The 26,088-nt window shown below is 38.0% G+C and overlaps 1 protein-coding gene across 1 annotated transcript in view; it reads left to right on the forward strand.

Moving 5' to 3' along the window:
• CDON (cell adhesion associated, oncogene regulated) overlaps positions 1-26,088 on the forward strand; it is a 50,966-nt gene that overhangs the window by 12,181 nt on the left and 12,697 nt on the right. The window contains exons 6-12 of the mRNA XM_019658862.1: positions 2,759-2,962; positions 4,423-4,604; positions 5,098-5,203; positions 10,577-10,699; positions 14,398-14,619; positions 16,633-16,913; positions 19,607-19,686. Coding sequence (XP_019514407.1) covers positions 2,759-2,962; positions 4,423-4,604; positions 5,098-5,203; positions 10,577-10,699; positions 14,398-14,619; positions 16,633-16,913; positions 19,607-19,686 — 1,198 coding nt within the window. The remainder of the gene's footprint in view (positions 1-2,758; positions 2,963-4,422; positions 4,605-5,097; positions 5,204-10,576; positions 10,700-14,397; positions 14,620-16,632; positions 16,914-19,606; positions 19,687-26,088) is intronic.

The raw sequence follows: 26,088 nt of genomic DNA on the forward strand, positions 1-26,088 counted from the left end.
CCATAACAAAGATTGAAGAACAACAACTTGGATGGTCCCCCTCCCCAATTCTCCAACTCTGTTCCCCTCCCCCAATTCCTTAATAAAATCTTTATATATATATATATATATATATGGTGGTACCTATAGTAAGATTTAGTTGTTTTTTTTAGTTGAATGATTATAAGTCACACTCAGTTTCATTGCTACCTCTTGTCAATTTTATGGCTTTTAGATACTGTAGCAGTAAAATCTTCAAAAGACTTTTTTTTTAGTATTTAAATTTCACATTTATCAATTATATAGTTACAGTAGTGGACACTGCACTAAATGCTGTCACAGCAGAGATAAAATAAATATGGCCTTCAAGAAGTTTATTGTCTAGTGGATGATAGAGACAACTAACCCAATAGCAATATAGTGGGTAATATGGGCACAGTAACTCATAGCAATGGTTTTGATTCATTATGCCTGAGATTCTATCCTTGGTATTGTGAGACCACAAGAGAAAGATCTGAATCACCCATTTGATAGACAGGAGCCAAGTGGTGGAAAGACAGGCTCCCTTAGCTTAGTCTCAAAGACAAGAATGCTACAGCTGGATGAAGAACTAGGAAAAGAGACTCTAGGCAAAGACAGCCTTCTGTGCAAAGAAACAGATGAACAACACGTTGTATTTCATTTAGAGATTCAGAGATTGGAGATTTTATTTAGTGTGATTGGTTGCTGTGGGGAGTGATGCAGGAGTGGGGGACACAGGGGGGCACCTTGTATAATGTACCTAAAAATTGAATCTGTCCCTGAAAGCTATAAAGAACCCTAAAGGATTTTAAAGAGGAGGAAAGAAGGTATGGCAAAAGATGAGGCTAGAGACATAATGAGGATAGTGATGGTATGAATGGAGAAGGAGAACATAGATGACAGATTAAGGGAAATGATACATTGAATGAGAGGGAGAAATAGTGACCTGGGCTTGGGCAACTAGGGCCCATTGACCACGCTAGGTAATAAGAATTTTTAGGGGGAGATTATGGATTCAGTTCTGGCATGAGTTTGGAGTTTGGAGCCAAGCAGAGAGAACTGTAAGAAGTGATTTATTTAGTTTTCACTACAACCCTATGAGGATGGTAACTTATCTGTTTTACAAATTAGGAAACTGAGACTCAAGATAGTTATGCGGCTTGCCTGGAATGATCCAGAAAGTGGAAGGACTGCTGTGGAAATTCAGATATTTTAGCTCTAAGTGTAGCGTCCTTTCTTTCGTCCCTTAACTGACACATGCTGTTTCTTTTAGATATTGAAGATATTCTTCTCTGTAGAGATTTTTTTTCCCCCTAATAACTTTCTTTCCCTGTTTGGTCTGTGGTGTTCTTTGATGAGTTTTAACCCCATGTGAATCAACGTAAGGAAGTTGTTTGATTATCTAGTATTAAAAAAGAAATTCACTAACAGTTCTATTCATTCTGTTTCCACTGCTTTCTAACTTGAAAGGAATACAGTAAGTATCACTCAAAGTTGCCTGTTTTGAATATATGTCTCTTTTATCCATTGCAAAGTTTGTTTGTTAAATGCGACAGTGTTCTCCATACAAGTACCAAATACAGCATCATTTTGTTCTTTTCTTATGCAGATTGAATGTGTTGAGACAAAGGGTGTTACTTGAGGAGTGTGGCACAGACTAAACAGACAGGACTCCCTTGGTGACCTCACCAAAGCTATGTAACCATAGCCCAGAGTGGGTCCTCCTTGGTCTGGCTCTAGAAGCTTGAAGGTTAAGGTTAACATGCCAAAAAAGAGTCAGTCTCTTGAGAGCCAACTCACTTTTACAAAATTCACAGTTGATTAATGTCAAACCAGAATGGCAGTATACTTATTTGTAACTGTCCTACAGATCAGGTTGAGTCTACCAGCATCCTGTCCTTGTAGGAACCACGTGGGAAGCCAGCCAGAACCACATGATTGCTTCGTCAGCAGAAAGTTAGGTGCATGGCTTAAATGGCTGGTGTTTCCACCTTCCACAAAGTCTGGACCATCTGATCTGTGGATTAGGACATCCTCTCCCCTTTCAGTGTGAACTGAAAACTGCTAGACGTTAGTGAGCTCTCTGACCCCCTTTTTCTACATGTTCACGTGGGTTGTCTGGTTTCTGATAGCACTTCTTTAACTGCATATCCTGATTTCCTGCTTTCATCCTGAGCAGCATTCTCTCTTCCCGTTATTACCAGTATTGATTTTATGAGTCAAATTTTATCTCTATTTACCACTTGCGGTCTGTTTTTTTTTTTTTTTTGAGTAGCATTCCTATAGCCTTGAGGTGTGTTAAGATAAGATAGTAATAGCTAATATAATAATAATCTGTAGATTGTTTGCTGGATGCATTTCATGTAGCTTAGATTGATAAAGAAAAACAAATAACAGACTTTTGAAAATTTGCTATAAATTATAAATGCAGTCAGACTTGAAACACCAAATAATAATTACTAATACACGTTTTAGTCATGAATTCAAAATAGATGGACACAATTATACTCACTAACTTTCAGTTTTTCAGAGATAATTGCAAGTTTATAGATTATTTTTAATTTCCTTCCTTTTATTTCCTGTATTTGGCCATTTCATTGTCTTTTAACAGAGGACAGGAAGATAGTCATAATATTATCAACCCTGGGAAAGATTGAGGAACCATTAATAAAATGATGTTTGGGACTTATCCCTTTTAGTTTGAGTTCTTCTTGTCTCTGACACCATGGGTTATTGAAGTGAATTTTTCTGTGTTTAGTTCCAGAGGCCCCTGATCGGCCTACCATCTCCACTGCATCAGAGACATCTGTCTACGTCACTTGGATCCCTCGGGCCAATGGGGGTTCTCCAATCACTGCCTTCAAGGTCGAATATAAACGGATGAGGACTAGTGATTGGCTTGTGGCAGCAGAAGATATCCCTCCTTCCAAACTCTCTGTGGAAGTTCGTAGTTTAGAGCCAGGTAGTAATATTCAAACTTCCCTTTTTTACTGACTTTAGATGCATATTTTTAATAATCATATAGTCTTCTAATTGTTAAAGTAATGCAAGCTTATTGCATAAAAATTTGAAAACAAAGAAAATGTAAAGAAGAGATTAAGTTTTCTGAAACCCACCCATCCAGAGGTAACTATCGTGTACATTTTGGAATATCTCTTTCTAACCTTTTTTCTCTTTTTAATACAAACTGGGATCATGCCATAAACATTGTTTTGTGACCCCATTTTCCCCATATTATATCATGCATTTTCCAGTATCATTAAAAATTCTTCAAAAACTCAACTTTTAATAACTGTGCATCAACCATATAAGTATACTGTAATTTACTTAACCCACTCTTTATTTCTGTATTTTAGCTTACTTCTAACTGCAAATGAGTAGAAACAGTGTCGTGGTGACACCTTTGTGTGTATGTGTGTGTATATGATTTGCTACGAATGAATATTTTAAGAGGAAAATTGCTTGTTATTTGACTACAGTCGTTTGCCGATGATGCATCTCAGCATAGTTATACTCAGTGCTTAGTCTTACTGAAATGAGACAACACTAACACTTTGTTCTGTAAATGTTGTTCAGCAGAGGAACTCAGCCTCCCTCCATATATGAAAAAATTAAACCATAAAAGAGAAATGCAGCGATCACAAATAACACTTTCTTTTACTTGTTTCAGTTTCATGACCAGTTTTGTTTATAGACTTTAAAGTGTACATTAGCGGCAAATGCCTGTGTTTGTCTAGGAACGTGATCTAGGTGTAGTTGGGAGAAGGTGGCAGTTTTAAATGTGGGTGAAGCTAAGTCACATTTTACAGACGGAAAACATTGTCTTTAGAAGCCCAATGGTTATTTTTGACCGATTAGGAAACTTGCTTTAGGGGTCTGGTTTATTCTTCAGATTCAGATTTTCAGAAACTCACAACCCTTAGTGGTTTTTTGGGGTTTTTTTTTAAGTTCTTAAATCTAATACAAATAAATACTTTCTGCCCCCTCTTATCCTGTTCCTGGTGGAATCACAGTGACATCAGCTACACGGCACCTCTTCATAAATGTATTCACCGTATTAAACCACTTCAGTTGTTTCTTTCAAAAGGAAAAGAGCCTGGTTTTGAGCACAGAGACTTCAATTAATACTATGTTTGATGGGTGTGACTTTAGAACAGGATGGTAAAAAGAGCGGACGTGCTTTTTCCTTTTCTGTGATAGATGTCATTAATCCTCATGGTATTTAGATCTTGGAATCTTGAGTACCATGCATTGAGCAGCTACTACTAGTTGATAGAAATTGGCAAGTGGGTTGAAGTCTATTTACCATATAGGTTTTAGAGTATGTATTGCTATGGCACAATTGTCATATTTTGAATATCGTACATTCAGTTGTCTTATGACAGCTTTTTAAAAACTCTGTTTTTTTTCTCTCCTCAAAAGGTTCAACATACAAATTTAGGGTCATTGCTATCAACCATTATGGTGAGAGTTTTCGGAGTTCAGCATCTCGTCCTTATCAGGTGGCTGGGTTCCCCAATCGTTTTTCTAACCGTCCAATAACTGGACCTCACATTGCGTACACAGAAGCTGTCAGCGATACTCAGATCATGCTAAAGTGGACGGTAAGTAAGATGTCTTCACTAATGAGAAGATTTTCTGGTTTGGCCATGTTAATAATCAATTTAATGTTCTGTGACATGATACAATGAACAGCAAATTTTTGAACTTTTAAGAGAGGGGAAACTGAAGGACAAATAGATATTTGTCTAAAAGAACATATTATAAATGGGGCAGGGTTAAAAATAAAATTATTATCACCTCAGCACTCATCCAGGTGTTCACTTAATTGCCATTTCATGATTTATTCATTTGGTACCAAATGTACTTTTATGCCTTTGAACCCTGTGAATCAAATATATTGCTTTATTTTTGTTTAGCCCTGCAGTAAGCTAAATGTTCTTAAATACCGTTGAATACCTTTGAATTAAATTAAAAATGGCCATCAAGGATGTTTACAAAATGAACCTAGAGTAGTATTACCACACAGATAATCTTAATGCATTTGAAGGTGAAATTTATTTTTGTCTTTGACAAGTCTTTGCTTCTATTTTTTAGTACATTCCATCAAGTAACAATAACACTCCCATTCAAGGATTTTATATTTATTACCGGCCAACAGATAGTGACAATGACAGTGATTACAAGAGGGATATTGTAGAAGGTAAGTCCCATTGGCAAGCCGGGGTCCCAATAAAGGAATTTTGGAGGGAGAGGGTTTATAAATATTATGAAAAACATCATCCCAGGTTAGGATAGAGTGAAAAATGAAGTGGTATATTTACTATTATTTTGAATTTTTCCCAAATAAAGATAAGGTTTTCAATTTAATATATATAGTAGCTTACATTTGGTTATAAAGACAGTCAGTTAACAAAAGTATGGGGAGATAGGATTTGTCAGTAGTTTATTTGAAAAAAATTTTTGTTTTCTGTTTTGTTTTAAATGAATAGTGACTCAGGTATAAAAATTAACTTCAACTTATAGCTATATTTTTAAAAGTAACGACTCGATCAACAGTCCCATTGAAGTGTGGACTAGAATGATCATATCTTGAGCATGGTATCCTCTTTTAGAGATGCTGAGAAATTGGAATATATGTAGAGAAAAAAACAGCTAAGATGGTGAAGGGTTAGCAACTGACTTTCTACTGCATTTAAAGTATAATTCAGAACTTTGCATGTGGTCTGAAGATGCCCATGATCTGGCTGGCCCCCACCTACACCTTCCACCATGTCTGATGCACCTCTTCCTTTCTCATTGTGTCTTCTGTCATACACTGACTGGCCTTCTTTCAGTTTCCATGTGTACTCCAAAATCTGTCTTGCCTTGGCACATGACAATACCTACTACCTTTCAAGCTCCTCTCCCAAGACTTTATATAGGTACTCCACTTTTCTCTGTTGTGTGCTTAAATGTTTTTTCTTCAGATAACCTCCTCTTACTTACATGAGATACCCTTGTTATAATTTCTAATTGTGACCTTCGTGTTTATTTCATAGACATTTTTCATAGTTTAAAATGTGTGTGTGTGAGTGAAATTATTTGTTTAAAATTTGTCCTCCCATGAAATGTTAGCCTCCTGTGGGCAAAGGGGCCTTTTTTCCCACTGCCGTATCCCCAGTCCATACAGTGGTGAAGTGCTCAGTATTCATTGAATGAATGAATGAATGAATGAATGAATGAAGTCCAAAAAGAACAATGGAATGCCTGGGGATGATCAGGCTGGAAAAAAGACAACTAACAAGCAGCGTGACAGCTGTCTTTGGATATTTAAGGACTGTTACGTGGAAGAGGAACTCAGCTGGAGGATGGGCAATTAAAAGGAAATAGTGTGAAGAACTCTCTAAGGTAGCATTTCTAAGAGGTTCTCTCACAAAATAATAAACTCCCTAGTTTTGGAGGTGCTATTGGTAATATCTCAGAAGGGATTTTTCCTTTGGGAGGCAGGCTTCTTCCAAGGTCTTTTTTTCACTCCAACTTCTGATTCTTTGAAATATTAATATGCTAATATTAATATGCTAACAGAAAATTGCCCTAGGCCAAGGTTATTTTCTTATGACTTCTTGACATCAAATACTGCACATATTGTAGTTTTTGTTGTAAGTAGTCCCACAATAAAGTACTTAAAATATACTATACGTATCACATTTCTTTAAATATTGTAGCTTTCCTTTTAATGTTTATCCAATGGAATTACTTTTGTAATATAATGAGAAATTTATCATCTGAGTTTTAATACCTGGCACATATTAAGTGTTTAGTACATATTTGTTGAATGAAAGAATGATTGTTTCTCTTTTCTTAATCTGGAAAAGCAGAAAATAAATTAGTCCCTAAAATCCTCTTTAAACATAAGGAATTGTGGAAAATGTGGAAAAATAATTAATGGCAAAACAATTCTGTGGGGCCGGCCGAGTGGCACGTTGGTTAAGAGCTGGCTTGGGACACCAGAGGGCCCCGGTTCGGATCCCACATATGAGGGCCAGTGACACTGCCCTCTACAGCTAAGATGCTGAACAACAGCTCAACCTGGAGCTGGGCTGCCATGAGTCGTCAACAACGGTGTAGGCTGCAGCCCCTGTGGCAGTGGGTTGCCATGGGCTACCGTATGTAGCCAGCAGCCGCAGTGAGCAGCTGTCCAGAAGCCGGCGACTGATCTGCCTCGCCCGGGAAGAGCGCAATGATGGAGCCAACTTGGGCCAGTGAAACAACGTCCTCCACAACTAGACTGAAGAACAAAAGGACAGCAACTTGTCTGTTCCCCTTCCCCCAATTCCCGAATAACAATCTTTAAAAAAAAAACCAATTCTGTGAAGTCAAGATATTAGCTGTCTTGAGGGAGAAGTGACTGGAAGAAGCATGAAGGGGACGTTTGGGTGCCAGTAATCTTCTCTTTCTTGACCTGTTGGTATCATGTTCAGTTTGTGAACATTCAGTGAGCTGTACAGTTATGGGTACTTTTTCGTGTGCATATTTTACTTCATAAAAAGGCTATTTTTAAAAAGAAATGGAAAGAATTGTTGTGACTGTTAGACATTTTAGTTCTACCTAGATGTTCAGTTTAGTTTAGCTGCGTTGGGAGAGTGGGACTGTCAGATTTTTATTTTTAAAATCTTTTAACAGAGGTTAAACATTTGTTATAAAATAGTTTTAAACAAGTCAAATATAAATAAAAAGAGCATCCCACTCTGTCTCTGTTCCTCTTCTTCTCTCTTTCTCTTCCCCCATCTTACTCACTCACTCTCCCCTACCCTTCCTAAGTTCTCCTCTCTAGAAATATTCACTGGTAAACAGTTTTTAACTATATTCTCTAGTTAAATTTTTGAACTTTTATGAGCTTGTGTGATGTGAATATTGAGTGTGGAACTGGGAAATTACTTTAAAGGAGCTTTTGTATCCAGCAGTAGGGTCTGTGAATGTGAGTTTTGCCTGATGGTTCACAGAGAACTTGTTTATAAACGTAATAGATGGAGCAGTTAGACATTTAAGTGGGCTTCACTGTGCTGTGTAATTTGCTTACTCCTTATTTTCAAGTTTATGCATTTAAAATTCTTTTTGTGGCAGTTGGAAGCTGTTGGCCTGTTCTCCCAAACCAATGAACAAAAGTATTTATCTTTTGTATGTAAAGCTGTCTTTAAAGTTAAGTTTTAGGTTACTTACGTATATTGACTCAAAATTGTTTAAGCTTTTGAGAAAAAAATTGAAACTTGATTACATTGTTAAAGGATACAATAAGAGAAGGACAATTATATTAGGTTATCCTATTTCTGAATTAAGTTCCACATTTAGATAAACTGTAAGCGTTTCTAGCATAGCAGTGCTCTTGTGCTGAATATGTTTGTCTTGTAAAGTTAAGTTGAATTCCAAATAAATCAGAGTAATTAGTCATCTGATCTTTTAAGTCTGTGCTTTGGTTTCTCACCTTTTCTAAAATATCCTTTGAGAAAAAAATTGTTAAGTAAAGGATACATTTGGTTGATTTTAAACCTAATAATGCACTTAGTTGTCTTATTCATCAATGGTCAGTAAAAACTCTTTCTCTCTGCTAATTTTTACTGTAATTTTAACCATTGGAATAATTACCATAGCAATGGAATACTAATCTAACAAGATATGTATTATTTTAACTATTTTCTCTTGTTAGTAACATATTAGAAGTTTAACTTAATTACATTTTTTGAAAGGAGAACTTCAAATCTAATACAGTAATTATTCAAGAGAATGTTTATAGTTAGGTGAGTGTAGGGCTGGGCCAGAAAAGACCTAAGGATAGAGAAAAAAATTAGTTTTTAAGAAAGATTTTAGAATTCAGAAATAGGTTTATTCTAATCTTAATCAGGTTTTGAGTCAAGTTTCTTGTGAGGTTCTCTTTGCATTTATAAATGGGGCATAGATTTCCTCACTTATTGAGCCTTTCAGAGACCCTTGGTCCTAAAATAAGCAGGTTCTCTATCTTATAAAATCCCTATCTTATAAAATATGGGTCTTTATGAATGAGGCGTTTTGTATTGGTGACCTGGAAAATGGGCTATGCTTCCGAACAGAAATATTTTTGTCTGTGTTGAATTGGAAAGGAACCTGGTGCTATCAGGTCCCGTCAGCCAAATAGGTCTGACTTGTATGTGTGGTTTTATTTCTTTTCTCCTTTAATTCTTTTTTTTTTTAATTTTTTTTTGGTAAGATTTTATTGGAAAATTGGGGGAGGGGAACAGTGTTGGAGAATCAGGGAAGGGGAACAGACAAGTTGCTGTCCTTTTGTTCTTCAGTCTAGTTGTGGAGGACGTCACTTCACTGTCCCATGTTGGTATTAACATTGCGCTCTTCCCAGGTGAGGCAGATGGGTCGCCGGCCACTGGACAGCCGCTCACAGCAGCTCACGCCAGCTGCCAGCTGCTCATGCCAGCTGCCAGCCACTCACAGTAGCTTATGGCAGCCCACTGCAGCAAGCGCTGCAGCCTATGCCGTTGCCAGCAACTCACAGCAGTCCAGTCCCAGGTCAAGCTGTTGTTCACCATCTTATTTGTAGAGGGCACAGCGTCACTGGCCCTCATATGGGATCTGAACTGGGGCCCTGATGCTCAGAGCTGGCGTCCCAAGCCAACTCTTAACCAATGAGCCACTTGGCCGGCCCTTAATTAATTCTTAAATCAGTTGGTGGTATAGTTGAGTTTCTAAGAAACAGTGGAAACAGTTTGAAGAGGTATTTTCTAAGAGGGATTAAAGGTGCTTGAAGAGTTAATTAAATCTGGCAGAAGTGTCCTGTTTATTAAAGTTTGTCGCAAGTCCATGGAAGTAAAAATGGAGAGTGATTTATGCTCGAGTGTTCAGTTTAGGAGTGTTTCTAAATGAAATGTTGGCTGTGTGCCATGGATAACAGAATAATTCTATTAGAGATACTTGTGTGGTTTGGAGACCCTGACCCAAAAGAAAAGAAATAGTGGGAGCAGTAGCCAAGAGTTTTCCATAGCGGATTTGCTTTTTGATTATTTTTGACCATTTATTCAGGCATTTATTTATATGTCAGTTTATGTCACATTCATTACAACAACTGAGAGTTTCGCTAAGGCCTGTCTTATAAATGGTCACTTGTTCTGGGAAAGGCACCATTTGCTGATCTCACATACAGTATTGCTTCCTGGTGGGTGGACAGAGTGGATTGACTTGCTGGACTGAAATAGAAGATCAAAAGACTTGAGGGGTTTTTTTGTTATTTTTTTTTAACATATGGATAGAATTAACATGTATTTTGCCTAAGACTCGCCACTAATTATTTGTAATGAAACAAAGTATTACTACCAACACACAGGAATAGCTTTAATTCAGTTTATCTCTTTATCATTTTTTTATGCCATGTAATAGAAATGCTGTTTATCTGGGGTGCATTACTAACATACTTATATTAAGTACGTTTTTATTGTGCAAACTGTATGGTAACAGGTGTTCCAACCTCATTTTGGAATTATTAAGTAATTATTTTGACAGTATCATTTAGGTTGTACAGTATGTGAACTTTATCTTTTATTTTCCTTTCTAGGTTCAAAGCAGTGGCACATGATTGGGCATCTGCAGCCAGAAACCTCCTATGACATTAAAATGCAGTGCTTCAACGAAGGAGGAGAAAGCGAGTTTAGTAATGTGATGATCTGTGAAACGAAAGGTAGGAGAGGGGTGAGAATTGGTGCTTTTTCCCTGGACAGTGCTGGAATTCTAAACTCTTTATCGTTCCTCCTGATTGTTAGTGTTTTTACCTATAAATGGTCAGTATCCTGCTTTGGACTGTTTCCTAGGTGCATACATTTAGAGTGTCCTAACAGAAAGTATAATATGTTCTCTAGAGCACTTGTCTAAAAACTAATTTACATAAGCATCAGTCATATGTATTCATTTCTGTGTCACTCTGAATAAGTCACTTCCCTTCTCTTTTTCTCCATCAAAAGAATAGAAATATTTGCTGATTAATTTCTGAGAATGTCATGAGAATTAGAATACTAAACAAGTATAAGAATTTTAAGGATGAGTGCAGCTTGTTTAAGGTGTTTCTTTAATGACACATATGTGTAACACTACGTGTTTAATTAAGTATAGTAAAGTTCGGAACGAGCAGTTGCTAATTCTAAATTGAAGTTCTCAATTCTGCCTACATATATAGATTAACTGAAATATTACCATCTTTAAAAACAGAAGATACCATAAATGAATAATGGAAACAGCTAATGTAGATATTTACAAAGCAAAGCACTCAAGTCCAGTCTCAGTTAATCTGACAGAGACTTTTTTCCTTGTGTCTATTTTTAAGAACCAGGGACAAATTCCTAGAGCCCTAGATTTTCTCCCCTCCCCTTGTTTCATTGGCCAGAACTCAGTCACATGCCCTCTAGTCACTCCCTGGGATCAGGTGATGGACCAGGGTCTACTCCAGCGTCCTGCGGGGTTCAGTGGATATCTAGATAAAACTGGGGTTCTTCTAGCATGGGAGAAGCAGGCTGTTGAATGGGCCTCTGCTACAGGTGATTTTATTATCCCGATTTAAAATGAGGAAACTGAGGCTCAGGAAGATTGAATTATAAAGCCAAGACTTAGTCCCATCTTTTAATTCTACATCATGTGTCATTCTTTTGCAAAATCCACATATTAAATCAACATATAAAATCAACATATACACATACACATACACGATCATACAATTAAGTTCACGAACTCATCCTAGAAAAAATGCTACACTCCTCATTGCTGAATATCACTATAGTCACCTTCCAAGTACTACCCTTGGGAAGCTATGCACCGATGCCAGTGCCTAGTCCATGCTTCAAAGCAGTTTTGGAACTCTTTTTCTGGAATGGCCATCAGAGCTGTTGTCGTACTACCCTTGATGTACTAAATGCCATCAAAATATCTTCTTTTCAACATTTCCTTTCTCTTCGGGTAAAGAAAGAAGTCATTGGGGGCCAGATCAGGTGAGTAGGGAGGATGTTCCAATACAGTTATTTGTTTCCTGGCTGAAAGCTCCCCTTACAGCTGGTGCTGTGTGAGCTGGTGCATTGTTGTGATGCAAGAGCCATGAATTGTTGGCAAAAATTTCAGGTCTTCTAACTTTTCCATGTAACCTTTTCAACACTTCCAAAATAGTAAACTTGGTTAACTGTTTGTCCATTTGGTACAGATTCATAATGAATAACCCCTTTGATATCAAAAAAGGTTAGTAACATCATGGCAACAAGTTTGTGAACTTAATTGTCAGACCTCATGCATAGACCTTTAGACTATGAATTGAATAACCAAATTGAATATTTGGTTAACACATATTTAAGTGCATTTTATATCAGACACTGATGTGTTAATGGGCATTTGTTACTTGCCTCTAGAGTGCTGTGATACAGAGCAAAATTAAATAAAAATGAAATTTGCTATCTCTGTCCCCAAAACATTTAAGAATCTAGCCAGGCAAAGCCTAAAACAGACAGCAATGTTGTAACTGTTTAAGTAATATTATGGTATAGCTATGTCTGTAATAGTATTTCCTCATTCATTGACTTTGCTGGGGAATAAAAGGTCCTACCTACAGACTTGCAGATCAGTGCAAAATGAAAAAACTTCTTTACAATGTAAACTGTTCATGTTGAATGACTTTCTAAAATGTATTATATGATTCTTAGCCTGTTTACGTACAATGTATTAAATACAATTTCTTGAAATGACTCAAGGTTCTTGTGAACAGTGACTGTCTTATCTTTAGTAATTCATGAAGGTTTTCAGGAATGACCGACGTGCTGAGGCCCGCCATTCCCACTGCCCTCAAAAATCACAGACTGTCAAGAATTTTCCTTAGTTCTTTGTTTTCTCTTAATGCTTTTCACATCACCTTTTTTGTTTCACGCTCTGAGCTGTCTCTTCGTATTGATGCTAATGGGTCTGTGTCACTCACCCTTCACCTCAAGGGTTTTTAACTTTAGTAAGAGGTTGGCAACCAGATCATCAAGCTTGGTAAAATGATGAATAAATTAAGAGTAAATAAAGAGTGAATAAACCTGAAGGACTTCCCTGTGAGTAATCATGATCTTTCATGTACGATGTGTAACATCCATTTTGCCTCAGAAACTTGTTTGTTTTCTTTAGAATTGGCAGGGAACTGAGAATTGTTTAATGCAACATACCACCCGAAGTAGAAATTTCCTTTAGAGCCTCTGCCAAGTATTCACCCAGCTTTCAGTGATGAAGAGCCCTTTCCTTTGAAAGGTGGCCTCTCCTTTATAGATTCCCAGCTCTGTTCTGAGTAAAGTTGCTAGAAAATTGAAACCCAATATAATGTTTGTTGAACTAGATTTTATTTAAAGCCCACTCTGCTCCTATGGGTTACCAGGTGCTATAATATAGTATAGTATATAGTATAATATAGTATAATTATATAGTATAATAAGTGAAATATAGTATAATAAGTAATAATCATAACAAAATTGATTGAACACTGCCAGGTGCCAGGCTGTGTTCCAACTGCTCTATGTGGATTCACTTGTTTACCCTTCATTACAACCTTGTGATGGAGCTGTCATTATCCCCGTTTTCCACACGCAGAAACTGGTTCATGGAGGTTAAAGCCATACAGCTGAGGATAAGTGGCGGAATAGGATACACACCGGGGCAGCCAGCTTCCAGAGACTGGACTGTCAACCGTTAATGCCCCAGTGCTTTTCTATGACATTTAAAGCAGGACGAGCATGTGGTTTGGGGACAGAAAAAAATGGGGTTTGAGTCCCACCTGTTACTAGTTTTTGTTATCATTATTATACCAATGAACTAGGGAAAAGTACTGCATTTATGTGAACTCCAGAAGTCTTTGGGGTTTGGAATGCTTAATATTTATGTGTGAGGTTTTTGGAATTGTATATAATTGTTCTAATAGTACAAAGTGATATCTTCTAATATTAAGCATATGGTAGAGGCATAAAATATATAATTCTGAGTCTTATTCAGCTTAAAGTATATCAGATAGAAAGGAGTTTTTGTCCCATCCGTAAGTTGAAATACTTTTATTTCAACTTTGAAATACTTGTATTTTAACTCATTGGGATTCTCCTATAAGCAAATTGAGCCGATAATCGTATAGCAGTTTGGGTTAGAACAAGTGCATGTGCTTCTCTGATCTTATGTTTTCTCTAAGAACTTGTGAACTAAAACTTTGGCACATCAGATTTTGAAACTTTTTGAGCCCTCTTTGTGACTCATTGGTGGTCAGATCATCTCAGTAACAAGTGTAAACAGACTGGCTTGCCTTCCTAACCAGACCTCCTTCAGAGAGTAAACGGTTTCATCGAGTCTGTACTCACTCTGACATCATGTTTTCCTTTATATTTCAACTAGTGAAACGTGTTCCTGGAGCTTCTGAGTATCCTGTCAAAGACTTGAGTACGCCTCCAAATGCCTCAGGGGGCGGAGGAAACATTGGGCCTGCAACCAGCCCTGCCAGGAGCAGCGACATGTTGTACCTGATCGTTGGCTGCGTGCTGGGTGTGATGGTCCTCATTCTCATGGTTTTCATTGCCATGTGCCTGTGGAAGAACCGCCAGCAGAATACCATTCAGAGTAAGTCACTCCGACCTACTTGCTTCGCTTTTTCCAGAAAGATGGGTAGAAAAATATTGTCAGGATAAATACTAATTTCTGACGCTGCTGTGTATTAGTGTCATGGTATAAAACACATTCGCTACTATTTATTCAGGGGAGATGACTTTAAAACTGTTTCAGCTGTCAACCACAGTAAGTGGAGCATCAGATTAAATTGCCCAGGAGAAACAAACAGGAAAGCCAAAGCTAAGCTGGTCTCTAAGTAAACAGCTGACTTGGTGCTGGGAAACCCTGCTTTGTCGGACCACCAAAGAGGATGAATGCTTGAAGCATGAGCCTTGCAGCTGCTCCAGGAACACCTTCATACTGTACAAATCTTGTCAGCAGAGAATAGAAAAGGCGTGATGGAAAGGAAGGTAGTGAAGACTTATTCTAAGTTACTGTCCCTGAATGACACAAATTAACATAACATGGTCCTCCTGTCTCGGGACCTGAGGTACCAAAACTGCTTGAGTGCCATCCCCTCCCCCTAAATGTAGCTAGGAGTAGGAGCACTTGAACAGTCACTGATGGCACTGCATTAAAACGTGATTTAGAACCCTTTTCCCTCTTCTTTCCCCAGTTCTCTTCCCCTCACGTTCCCACCTATCCTATTCCTCCAGCTGTTATAAAATAGGATCATCAACTCAAGCAGAGACTTTCATCTTTAGTGGGAGGAAGTTTTTTGGTTTTCATTTTGGCCCCAAAATAGGAGAATGGAAGAAAAGCAAAAGAAAACAGCAGCAGTGACAGGCACTTCCAGCTTCTGTCAGCCAGTTCCCATGGAAGGTCCCTTTGTAGTTCATAATTCAGAGGGGGAAAACGTGATTTATTTTTGACTTGGTGCGTTCCAGGAGATAGGCAGGGAGAGAGGTGGTGGTGGTGGTGGTGCCAGGCTGTATGGGTTAGAGATCATTTAAATGGGTTTTTTCCTAAGTGGTTTTAATATCATTGACTTTAATTGTGTGTGTGCTGAATTATTAAAAGTATTAATCTGGTTGCCAGAGCAGATGAATCTGGTGAAAGTCATTGTTTTTGGTGACTTGATAATATGTTTAACGATGGAAATTTATAATAGCAGTGTTCATTCAGTCATTCATTCAAAGGGTACTCATTGACTGGCTTCTGTGTGCCTGGTACTGTTGTAGATGATGGAGATAGAAAGTAAATAAAGGAAACGTGGCCTCTGCCTTCACAGTTCATAGTTTCGTGGAGAAGATAAGCAGGTACACTGACAACACACCTGTGCAAGAAGTTCAGCAATAGGACACCTAACCCAGTCTTGGTGTGCTCTAATACATTTGAAGAATTTATCAAAACTGACAACAAATCATCTACAGTTTAGATACTGTGTTTGCTAAGGGATAGTTCATATTTTCTAAATATATCTGGTAGGTGTGCCTCTGGAAATCAGAATTTTGAGGCAGCTGTTTAAGTGCTTTCACTATTAGGAAATGGAATAATTAGCCTTTTGCCTTTAGTACCCAACAACTTTGAAATTGGCGCTAATAATCGAGGAACTATATGAATAGTCAGGGGATGTAGACATCACTCCTTCCTTTTCCTGAGAAGTGTTATTTGTTGCTATTTGAATTATCCTACCTATAGTTAGCCTTTTGTTGTTGCTTTATAACAATTGCTGTCAGCACTTTGACGTATATACGGGAGTTTAAACAGTGTTGCCAGTACGTTGATAGTTTCAGCTTCCACAATTTATTAATTCTCTTTCAGCAATTGGTCTCTGGTTAATTTGTCTTCCCATTAACAGTCATAATTAACTCAAAGTTCCTAGCTAACCTCCACAAGGTAAAAGAAATCACAGCAATTACTTTATTAAAGCATATCTCACAAGTAGGCTTTAACTGAACACTTTTAGAGTGTTTTATTTTTAATGTATTTATAATTTCTTAGGGCCTTTGTTAATCAAACTCCTAAGCAAGAAGATTGTCCTATTCAGCATCTTTTTCTTTCTTTTTTGTTCTCTCTTAACAGAATATGACCCTCCAGGATACCTCTACCAAGGTTCAGATATTAATGGGCAAATGGTGGAATACACCACTCTGCCTGGAACAAACCGGATAAATGGGAATGTTCATGGAAGCTTCATAAGCAATGGAAGTCTCAGCAATGGCTGCTCCCATCTTCACCATAAGGTCCCTAATGGAGTCAGTGGAATCATGAATGGGAGCTTAAATGGAGGGCTTTACTCTGGGCACACAAGCTCTCTAACCAGGACACATGTGGAGTTTGAACATCCTCGTCATCTAGTGAATGTAAGAAACCCAGTTATAAATGAAAGTGTCCCTGTGCCCCACGGTGCCAAGGGACAAGAGCAGCGTGGGCCTATGTGGCTGTTTTCAATATGGAAACCTCACTGGTTCACTGGGATGGAATTAGTGTGTATTCCTGGCAACCCCTTGATCCAGGGGTTTGTAAGCTTTCGATTATCCAGTAATAGTTACAGTCATCAGTTTGGTTTATATTTTAAATTGATTTAGCACTGAAAGTAGAACACTAGTAACAAACAGGCGGGAAACTATTTTGGAGATGAAATGGAAACACCATTGGGTGGAGACTGGACCAAACACTTTACATTGGATTTATTTAGAGCAAAGTCTGAAAACTCAGATGCCTAGAAGAGTCAGGCAGATCGTGACACCGAGAGAAGCGAGTTAGGAATGAGAGCACTGGTGGTGGCTGTACCAAACCAGAGAGTACGTGTGCTGTCTGGAAGCAGCAGCAGCAATTCAGCTCCTGAGGTTGGTGTGCAGGACCTAGGGCCCCATGTGGCCAGGTTTTCTGCTTTTTCAAAGCATCTGTAAACATAGGTAACAATGCCAGATTTTTGGTATGTTGGAAATCATTCCAGTTTTTGAGAGAATCGCATAGACCGTGCAGAACATGTCTGTAGGCTGCCAGACTGACTCCTGACCCATTGTGAGTTTCTTTTGTTCGTGTTGCCCAATGTGTGTTGTTGTTGTCACCTGTAAGATTTCTGCATTTTGTAATATTAATGTTCTTCAGCCACAAGGAATGACAAACCTTTAAACTGCTGTAGTTCAGAGATAACTCGCTGATACAGTTTAATTTTTGAAACAGGAACAGGATGACTAGCATATTTTAGATTTGTACTGGTTAAAGAGGTTCTCTGCAGCAGGACGTTTGATTGATTACATTGTATGGATATACAGCCACATTAGTTTTCAACCAAATAGGTAATTTGTTTACTTGGCCAAATTTGAGTTTTTTGTCATTGTTCTTATTACAGATAAATTTGCCATAGCCCACAGTGTGCTAAAATTTGAAGAAGTTTAGTTTTTTTATCTTCAACTTTAATAAAGATTTATTAAATATTACATCTGGAGAACAAAAGTATAATATGTATTTGTATCTTAAAGCCTGAGATCTAATGGCTTTCGTGTGACCTAGCTTTAGTATGTTGTAGAAAAAAAATATTTAGTTTGCTTTACTGCATCTCATTACCAAAAGAGAATAATGATTTCATTATTTTGTGTGGAAAGACATGGCTTATATTCAGACTTTCTAAACTTTTTTTGTCACCATTCCTAGTCCAAACTACTAACATTGTCCAAGAAACTGAAGCAGAGAGCATTAAAGTTTGAATAGCTCATGCTGTTTCCATAAGAAGAAAAAATAAGTCTGATGTTTGTTTTAGTATTTGAACACAGTACTTTGTTTTTTTGTGTGTGTGCACAATGAATTGCTATTTAATTAATAGTCGAGCCTCTAGGTGTACAATTTTAGAGGTTATCACCTGTGATTTTAACTCATTAGTTTTCTTATCTCTTCTGGGTGGGAGGAAATAGGGAAATTTAAAAAATGATGGTCATCATAAAATCATTAATTAACTTTAATATATGGTTAGTGACTCAAATTAAGTACATTACCCTGTAGGTTGTTAACTTCATTTTCTGAAGCTTTGAAGTTTACCCTCATGGGCTGAATATAGCCTCAGAATATTCTTTCTCTCAATGTTTCCTTTAAAATTCCTGTTGCTAGTTGGATCAAGAATGTTGAGAGAAATTTTCAGTACGTTTGGTTTGCTTAGATTCTGGCTGTTGGTGTGAGATGAATGGAAATGGAAAGTATTACATTCTGGGAAAAACAATGGCCTGAACTCTTCATAACCTTGAAGGCCTGCTCCGGGTTTGGGTGCAGTGTGACAACCTCTCCCACCCTTATCAAATTCAGTTCTGCCGTTATTTATCTGAAAGCAGAATTTTGACTCTGACCATAAGGCTGGTTCAATTCGTAACCTCAGTTTTAAAGAACTCTTGCCATTATATATGTCAAGTGAACATTTTACCCTGAGGTATGTGTTAATCTGGGCATTTTTCTTAATTGCCGGGCAGTTTCCGCCAAAAGCAACATCAAAATATTAATACTCCCCTCCAACTCATTGCTGGCTGAGAATCTACTCCATCTGGAAAAATATCACATGTTTTAAAACTTAGTGTAGTCAAGCGAACAGACCTAATCGAAATAATTACAGGAAAGTGAAGATGGGTTTATCTTATGACATCATTCAGACAGATTTCCACCCTGTTTCTCCAACTGGCATCACGTAAAATTCTTCCATGACTGCTAGAAAAGTAAAAATGAATAGGAGGTTATAATGTATAGTGTATAGTGTATTTTGGGCCTGTTAGATTTCAAACACTGAAGGGAAGTGACTAAAGTTCTCCATTTATTTGCCTCTTTCCAGTACAAAAACACATGGAAAAACATGGCAGTTAAGTTTTCGGAGGACAGTTTTTAATATTGTGCAGGATTCACTTGTGAATATAGGTAAATAATTATAAGCATGCCATTGCTTAGGGAGTTGGTTAAAATATCTCCTGTATCCATTTATTATTACCATGGCTTTATGTTTGAGAGCATGTGGTTGCTGCTGTACAGCACCCTCAGCACTTTCTTTTCTTCCCTATACTTCCTTCCTGACTAGGGTGGTGGAATGTACACAGCAGTACCTCAGGCTGACCCAATGGAATGCGTTACCTGTCGAAATTGTCGAAACAACAATAGGTATGTTGATGTGGATTTGCACAGGTTGTTGTTAATAACATGGATGCCTCCTTTTATGTTTTTCCCTTCAGTACAGGAAGTTCTTCAGATTTTACCTAAGACATAAGTCTCAGCATATGGAGCTTTACGTTTAAGGCAGTTACCAATTTTTTGCCCCTGCTTTACCATTTTTATGTTTCTGTGCTTTGGTTTCTTTAGCACTACTGACAGTATTAAAGACTTTGTTTCTGACATATTAATAAAAGGTTTGATGTTTTTGGAATCTTTAAATTAGAGTCATTCTCTGTATATAGACTTTATCTTTTCTCGCCTGTTATTTTCTACTCTATGTTATAGAGTGTTTTCTACTCCATGTTTGAATGTTAGAGGAAAAACCTGTGTATATAGTAATGCTTTTTCATAATTATATTACTGAACTTTGCTTACCAGATGATTCAGTGTTATTTTGAAAACTCTTAAAACCTTAGAAGATAATTAGGTAGCAAAATCTTGCTTTCTTTTAATTTTCTGTTTTTTAAAAAATTAAAAGTGATATGTATAACAGAATATTTCAAACAAGATAGAAATAGGTGGAGTAACATGTGCTTGTAAATTTTGATAGAATATTCAGAAAGTTTTTATGTTACCTCTTAAATAAGCAAAGGCTTATCAAATTTTTTTGTTGCATTAAAGTTGTGTCTGTTAAACACAACTTCTTTTACATAATGATAGTATTGGCTTACATGGTTCTTTCTTTTGCATAATGATAGTATCGGTTTACATGGTCTCAAAAGTACTTCCAAGTTCTAGAACTCTACAATTTAAAAATTATCTCATAGGTAGTACATAGAATAATGAGTATGGACTGGAGTTTGGATATTTTGTTACTGAGATGGGATTTGACCCATGTATTTTAAATGAATTGTAAGGTTAAATGTTGTGCCTGGGAGTTACCAACACAGGAAGTTGAAGAAGTATCTAATCACAGAATTTAGAAGTACATTGTTTTAAGAGTTGCAGAACAAAAGCAATAAAGCTTCCTGGAGATTTTTCTTTATTATTTACTTAACTCATCTTACGGTTTCTATATTAACAAGAACCATTTTTCTATTTTATATACTAAGATTTGCTTGTTACATTTTTAAATTCTGTATGCCACTAGCTGAACGTTTAGATATCCGTAACGTTGAAGTCACATTTTTGTCCTGAGCTTGCCATAGGCTTTATCACAATTCGTTAGGAACATACAAAAGAACTGGTAAAGATGTTTCATGTACCTGGTAAGTACTCAGATGGATTTAATGAAAACAAATGGTATTGCCTAAATACATAACATGCTTTCCTTTGTGATTCTTGTGGCCATCAGCCAACCTTGATTCAACGTAGACGTTAGAGGACCTCTGGCCTAAGAATAAGCAGACGTAGGCTTTGCCACTGCTTAAATCTGTGGCCTTGGGGAAGTTACACAATCTACCTGAGGCTAAATCCTTCTCTGAAAAAATAGAAAATTTTCCTAGGTAATGTAAAATCACCCACAACATACTCTGATTGTGTATTTTGGTAATTTGCTGTTAATCATGTCTTTATGATGAGGTATCATCCTGGTACTCACAATACATCTCATTTCCTTAAAAGAATTTAAATGACCTCTACCATCTTGCATACATAGCCATTTATATATCCGTATGTGTGCATGCGTGTGTGTATAGTACTTGAGGTTTTTGTTATATGTTTTTTTTTTCTTTCAGATGTTGGTTAGTTATATTTCTATTAATTGTCAAGTTAATGACTTCTTACATTTCATGTTTGGTGGTTTTCCTTTTATCTGGAATTCTCTTCAGCCTGAGAAAACCAGCTCTTGTTTCTCCCTGGCTTACACCTTCTTCCTACACGAGGGTGCACCTGTTTAGGGCTCATGCTTACTTACCTGCATGACCTCCAAGGTTAGCCACTGTTTCACCTGGCTCCGAAGAGCCATTGTGTGATTTGACACTTAATAACTGTCCAGGTAAATATCAATAAATATCTACCTTCAACTCTGGAACATTGGAATCATTAAATTCAAAGTTTCTAACTCTTAAAACTTTGAAACTGAAACAGGTATCTCCTCTCAAGACCCCCAAAATGGGAAGTTTTATAATAAATTTTAAATGCCGAGAGGTAGATGATGTATGATTTACCCCCAAATGTGCTCAATTTTAGTCAGTTGACACTTTTAGAATATCGACATCATTACTAAGAATAAATTTGCATTTTCTTATGCCTACTGAAATAGTGACACACAAAAAAAGGCATAATTTCTGTTAAGGGCTGTCAAAATGGGTATTTTAGAGATTTTGGCTATTCAGTCAAAAAAAAAAAATTATTGAGCACTCACCAGGTACTGGAATGGGTTCTGAGGTGTTTCCAGGCAGAAGGAATTGTAAGTCGTGGAAGTGGGAAGGATAATGTTTACATAAGGGTAAACAGTCTAATGCAGTGGTTTTCAAACTGGAGAGTGCACTAGAATCACTTGGAGTGCTTGCAAATTACAAGGCTCTGTTCTTAAAATTTCTGATTCAGTAGGTCTGGGGCAGGGCCTGAAAATTTGCATTTTAATGAGTTCCCAGTGATGCTGCTGCCGCTGGTCCTGGGACCAGGCTTTGAGAACCACTGGAACAATTTGGCTGCTAAAGTGTAAGTAGAGAGTAGCAGGATGTAAAACTGGAAAACTGGATTGAGTTTATATCATGCAGTACCCTAAATGTCAGAGTTTAGTAGTTTATTTAATTAACATTTTTGAGTGCCTGTCAGGTACCCCAGATAGCCCATCTAATAGTGATTCATAGAGCCTTGAAATCTAGTGAGTAGAATTTGAAGAAATACATTGAATCTTGTAGTTTTATATTTAAGGAATGGAAATACGTAATCCCTATTGTTTCTGTAATATACGAGGTTGGACAATTAAGTTCACGAACTCATCCTAGAAAAAGTGCCACATACCTCATTGCTGAATATCACTACAGTCACCTTTGAAGTACTTCCCTTGGAAGCTATGCACCGATGCCAGTGCCTCGTCCACGCTTCAAAGCAATGTTGGAACTCTTTTTGGAATGGCTATCAGAGCTGTTGTCGAATTACCCTTGATGTCCTGAATGTCATCAAGATGTCTTCCTTTCAGTATTTCCTTTATCTTCAGGTAAAGAAGGAAGTCATTGGGGGCCACATCAGGTGAGTAGGGAGGGTGTTCCAATACAGTTATTTGTTTACTGACTACAAACTCTCTCACAGACGGTGCCATGTGAGCTGGTGCATTGTCTTGATGCAAGAGCCATGAATTAATTGTTGGTGAAAAGTTCAGGTCGTCATTTTCATGCAACCTTTTCAGCACTTCCAAATAGTCAACTTGGTTAACTGTTTGTTCAGTTGGTACAAATTCACAATGAATAATCCCTCTGTTATCAGAAAAGGTTAGCAACAGCCTTGCAACAAGTTTGCGAACTTAATTGTCAGACCTCATAAAGTACAGATGGAATATGAGAATTTTACATGAATCAAAATGGGGGATATGGGGCTGGCCAAGTGGCACATTGGTTAAGAGTTGGCTTGGGACGCCAGCTGTGAGCAGCAGGGCCCCGGTTCGGATCCCACATGAGGGCCAGTGACGCCACACCCTCTTCTACAGCTAAGATGGTGAACAACAGCTCGACCTGGAGCTGGGCTGCCGTGAGTCACCTGTGATGGCATACACTGCAGTGGGTTGCCATAAGCTACTGTGAGTGGCCGGCAATCGGCGTGAGTGGCCTTCCAGTGGCCAGCGACGGATCTGCCTCACCCGGGAAGAGCGCAATGATAATACCAACATGGGCCAGTGAAGTGACGTCCTCCACAACTAGGCTGAAGAACAAAAGGGCAGCAACTTGTCTGTTCCCCTCCCCCAGTTCCCCAATTTAAGAAAAAACGCGGGCAGGGGGATATGGGTTAAATATTGAGAAGCACTGTGCTAGGAGCATCATAATTCTTTTGAAGGTTTTCGAGAAGGGGAGTGATTTATTCCAAGATGTGTTTAGGCTTGATTGCTAGTAGCAGTACAGAGGCGGGAGGAGACCATCCTCGTTTCTGTAATGAAGGCCTTAGCCTTTATGCAAGGAATGGACGTAGAAAGGAAGAGATGAGTGATTCTAGAGCTGTAATCTTTAGGACTTAGCTATTGACTGATAGGGACCTGGGAAAGAAGGAAGGTTCAGAATGAACAGAAAGTTTCAAACATGGATGACCTGGACATTGCCATGGCGATAGTCATAGAAATAAGAAACTTCATACAATGATATATTGAGGAAAGGTGATGAATTTGGTTGAGCATTTAGAGTTTCAAGTGCCAGCTGGATGGCTAAGTTAAGGAGACAGATGGAAATTGGTCATGGGTTCAGGGGGTAGATTGGGACTATGGTATATATTTAAGAATCATTTGTCTCAAAGTGGTAAAACTTAAAACTGGATGGGCTCACCAAGGGAGACAATAGCCTTGGCTGATTAGTTTTGTGTGTTTATTTAAAACATTTATTTGCTTTATTGCTTAAGTATTTAAAGTGATTAGATATTTTTTGAAGACATTCTGTCTTTTTAATTTTTTTTTTGCTCACTGCCTTGATGTGTCTTCGGAGATGAGAAAAGGGGTGTGATAAAATAAGGAGAGTGAAAAGGAAAAAGAGGATTCATTGATACATTTATTAATTCAACAAACATTTGTTGGAGGTCTGTAGTGAGCCAAGCATCAGGCTAGAGGCTAGGTCCTGGGGATACAGTAGTGAGTGAAACAGGCATTGTCCCTGCTTCACTGAGCTTATTATTTGATGGGGAGACATACCTGTTTTGAAAAGGACATCAATAAATCATAAAATGAATATATAATTAAACTGGATGCTTTAAAGGAAAAGTAAAGAATGTCTTAGAAAGGAAAGACCTCCTCAAGCAAGTGACGTTTTGCTCTGAAGCTCTGAAGAATTTTAAAACTAGGGAAAAGAGCAGTGGGTAGGTTTAAAGTTTTCCAGGCAAAGGTAAGGTACTACTTAGGCAAATCTCTGAAGCAGAGTGCCAGAATCCTCACAGAACATCAGGAAGGCTAATGTGTCAGGGACCTAGTACGTGAAGGGGTCAGAGGTAAAAGTCAAATCGGATCGTACAGAACCATGGCAAGTCAGTGAGAGATTTTAAGTAGGACAATATTGTGATAGAACACTCTGGGTAGAGTTTGGAGAAGCAGTTGGATGGGGCAAGAGAGAGAATACAGGGCACCAGTTAGATGGCTACTGCAGTAGCCCAGATGAGAAATAGTGCACTAGGATAGTTGCAGTAGATATGGAGAGAAGTAGATGGGTTGGAGAGATTTAGGGGGTGCAATTAAAAAAAAAAAGACACAAGTCATTGGTCAAGGAGGTAGGCTGACAGGGCGGTATCAAGGATGGTGTTCAGGAAACAGAGCAGTCACTGAGCTAGGAAACCCTGCAGGAGATGAAGAGAGACTGTTTACCCCTTAGCATACCTTTGGGAGTCATCCCTTTAGACCCCTGTGGTGCCTCATCAAACTCACCTTCACCCACTCAGGGTAGCTCTCCTAGTCCACAGCTATCTAAGAGCTGAAGGAGTCTTGCTAAGGGCCTTTTCCGTGTGGAATCTTCCCTGCACTGTGTCCTGCCCCCCACATTCTTCTTACTCTGCCTCCCGAGGTTTAAGCTCGAATGTATTTCTTGGAGTGGGCTTTTAAGAAACAAGTCACTGCCAGTTTTAGACCCCTTTATCACCCCTCTATTTTAGTAATAAACTGTCTGGAGAGAAAACTTGGCCTTTATTGTCTGAACTGGAGAATTGATGTGAAAATTTGCTAACAGGTAAGAGGGGAATGTGTACTGAGGCAATCTGTGGAGTTTTATTTGATTCCAGGGCTTTTGTGGCATGTTATAAATGACTGTCTCACTGTGTTCAGTTAATTTGAATCCTTTTCAGGTTTCAAGACTGATATGGAATAGTTCACTATGAACAGCTAGAAAAGAGCATGCTTAATGCAGCTTTTCAGGGATCTAGCCCTTTACTAAAGGCTTAATTGAGAAATCCTTGTGTGAATTGAGCATTTCAAGAGTTAAACAGACTTTAATTGAATAAATCACAATCTTCCTGCACCTCTTCTTGCGTCCTCTCCTCAACTCAAGAGGCAGCAGCAGTAGAGTTCTGGATATGTAATCAAATGGGGTTTTTCAGTTGCTTGGCTAGTTCAGTGAAAAGGGATTGACATTAAATCTGGTCTGTTTACCATCAGCCTTGATAATTTGTAAAAGAGTAGAGATGACACTGATGAAATTCACAGATGAACAAACTGAGAGGTCCCATCAGGAAGGAACAAGAAATTAACTTTAAGGGTCCTAAAGAGATTGGAAACAGGCAGGAAGT

Source organism: Hipposideros armiger, unplaced genomic scaffold (genome assembly GCF_001890085.2).
Source record: "Hipposideros armiger isolate ML-2016 unplaced genomic scaffold, ASM189008v1 scaffold_291, whole genome shotgun sequence".
NCBI classification, from domain to species: domain Eukaryota; kingdom Metazoa; phylum Chordata; class Mammalia; order Chiroptera; family Hipposideridae; genus Hipposideros; species Hipposideros armiger.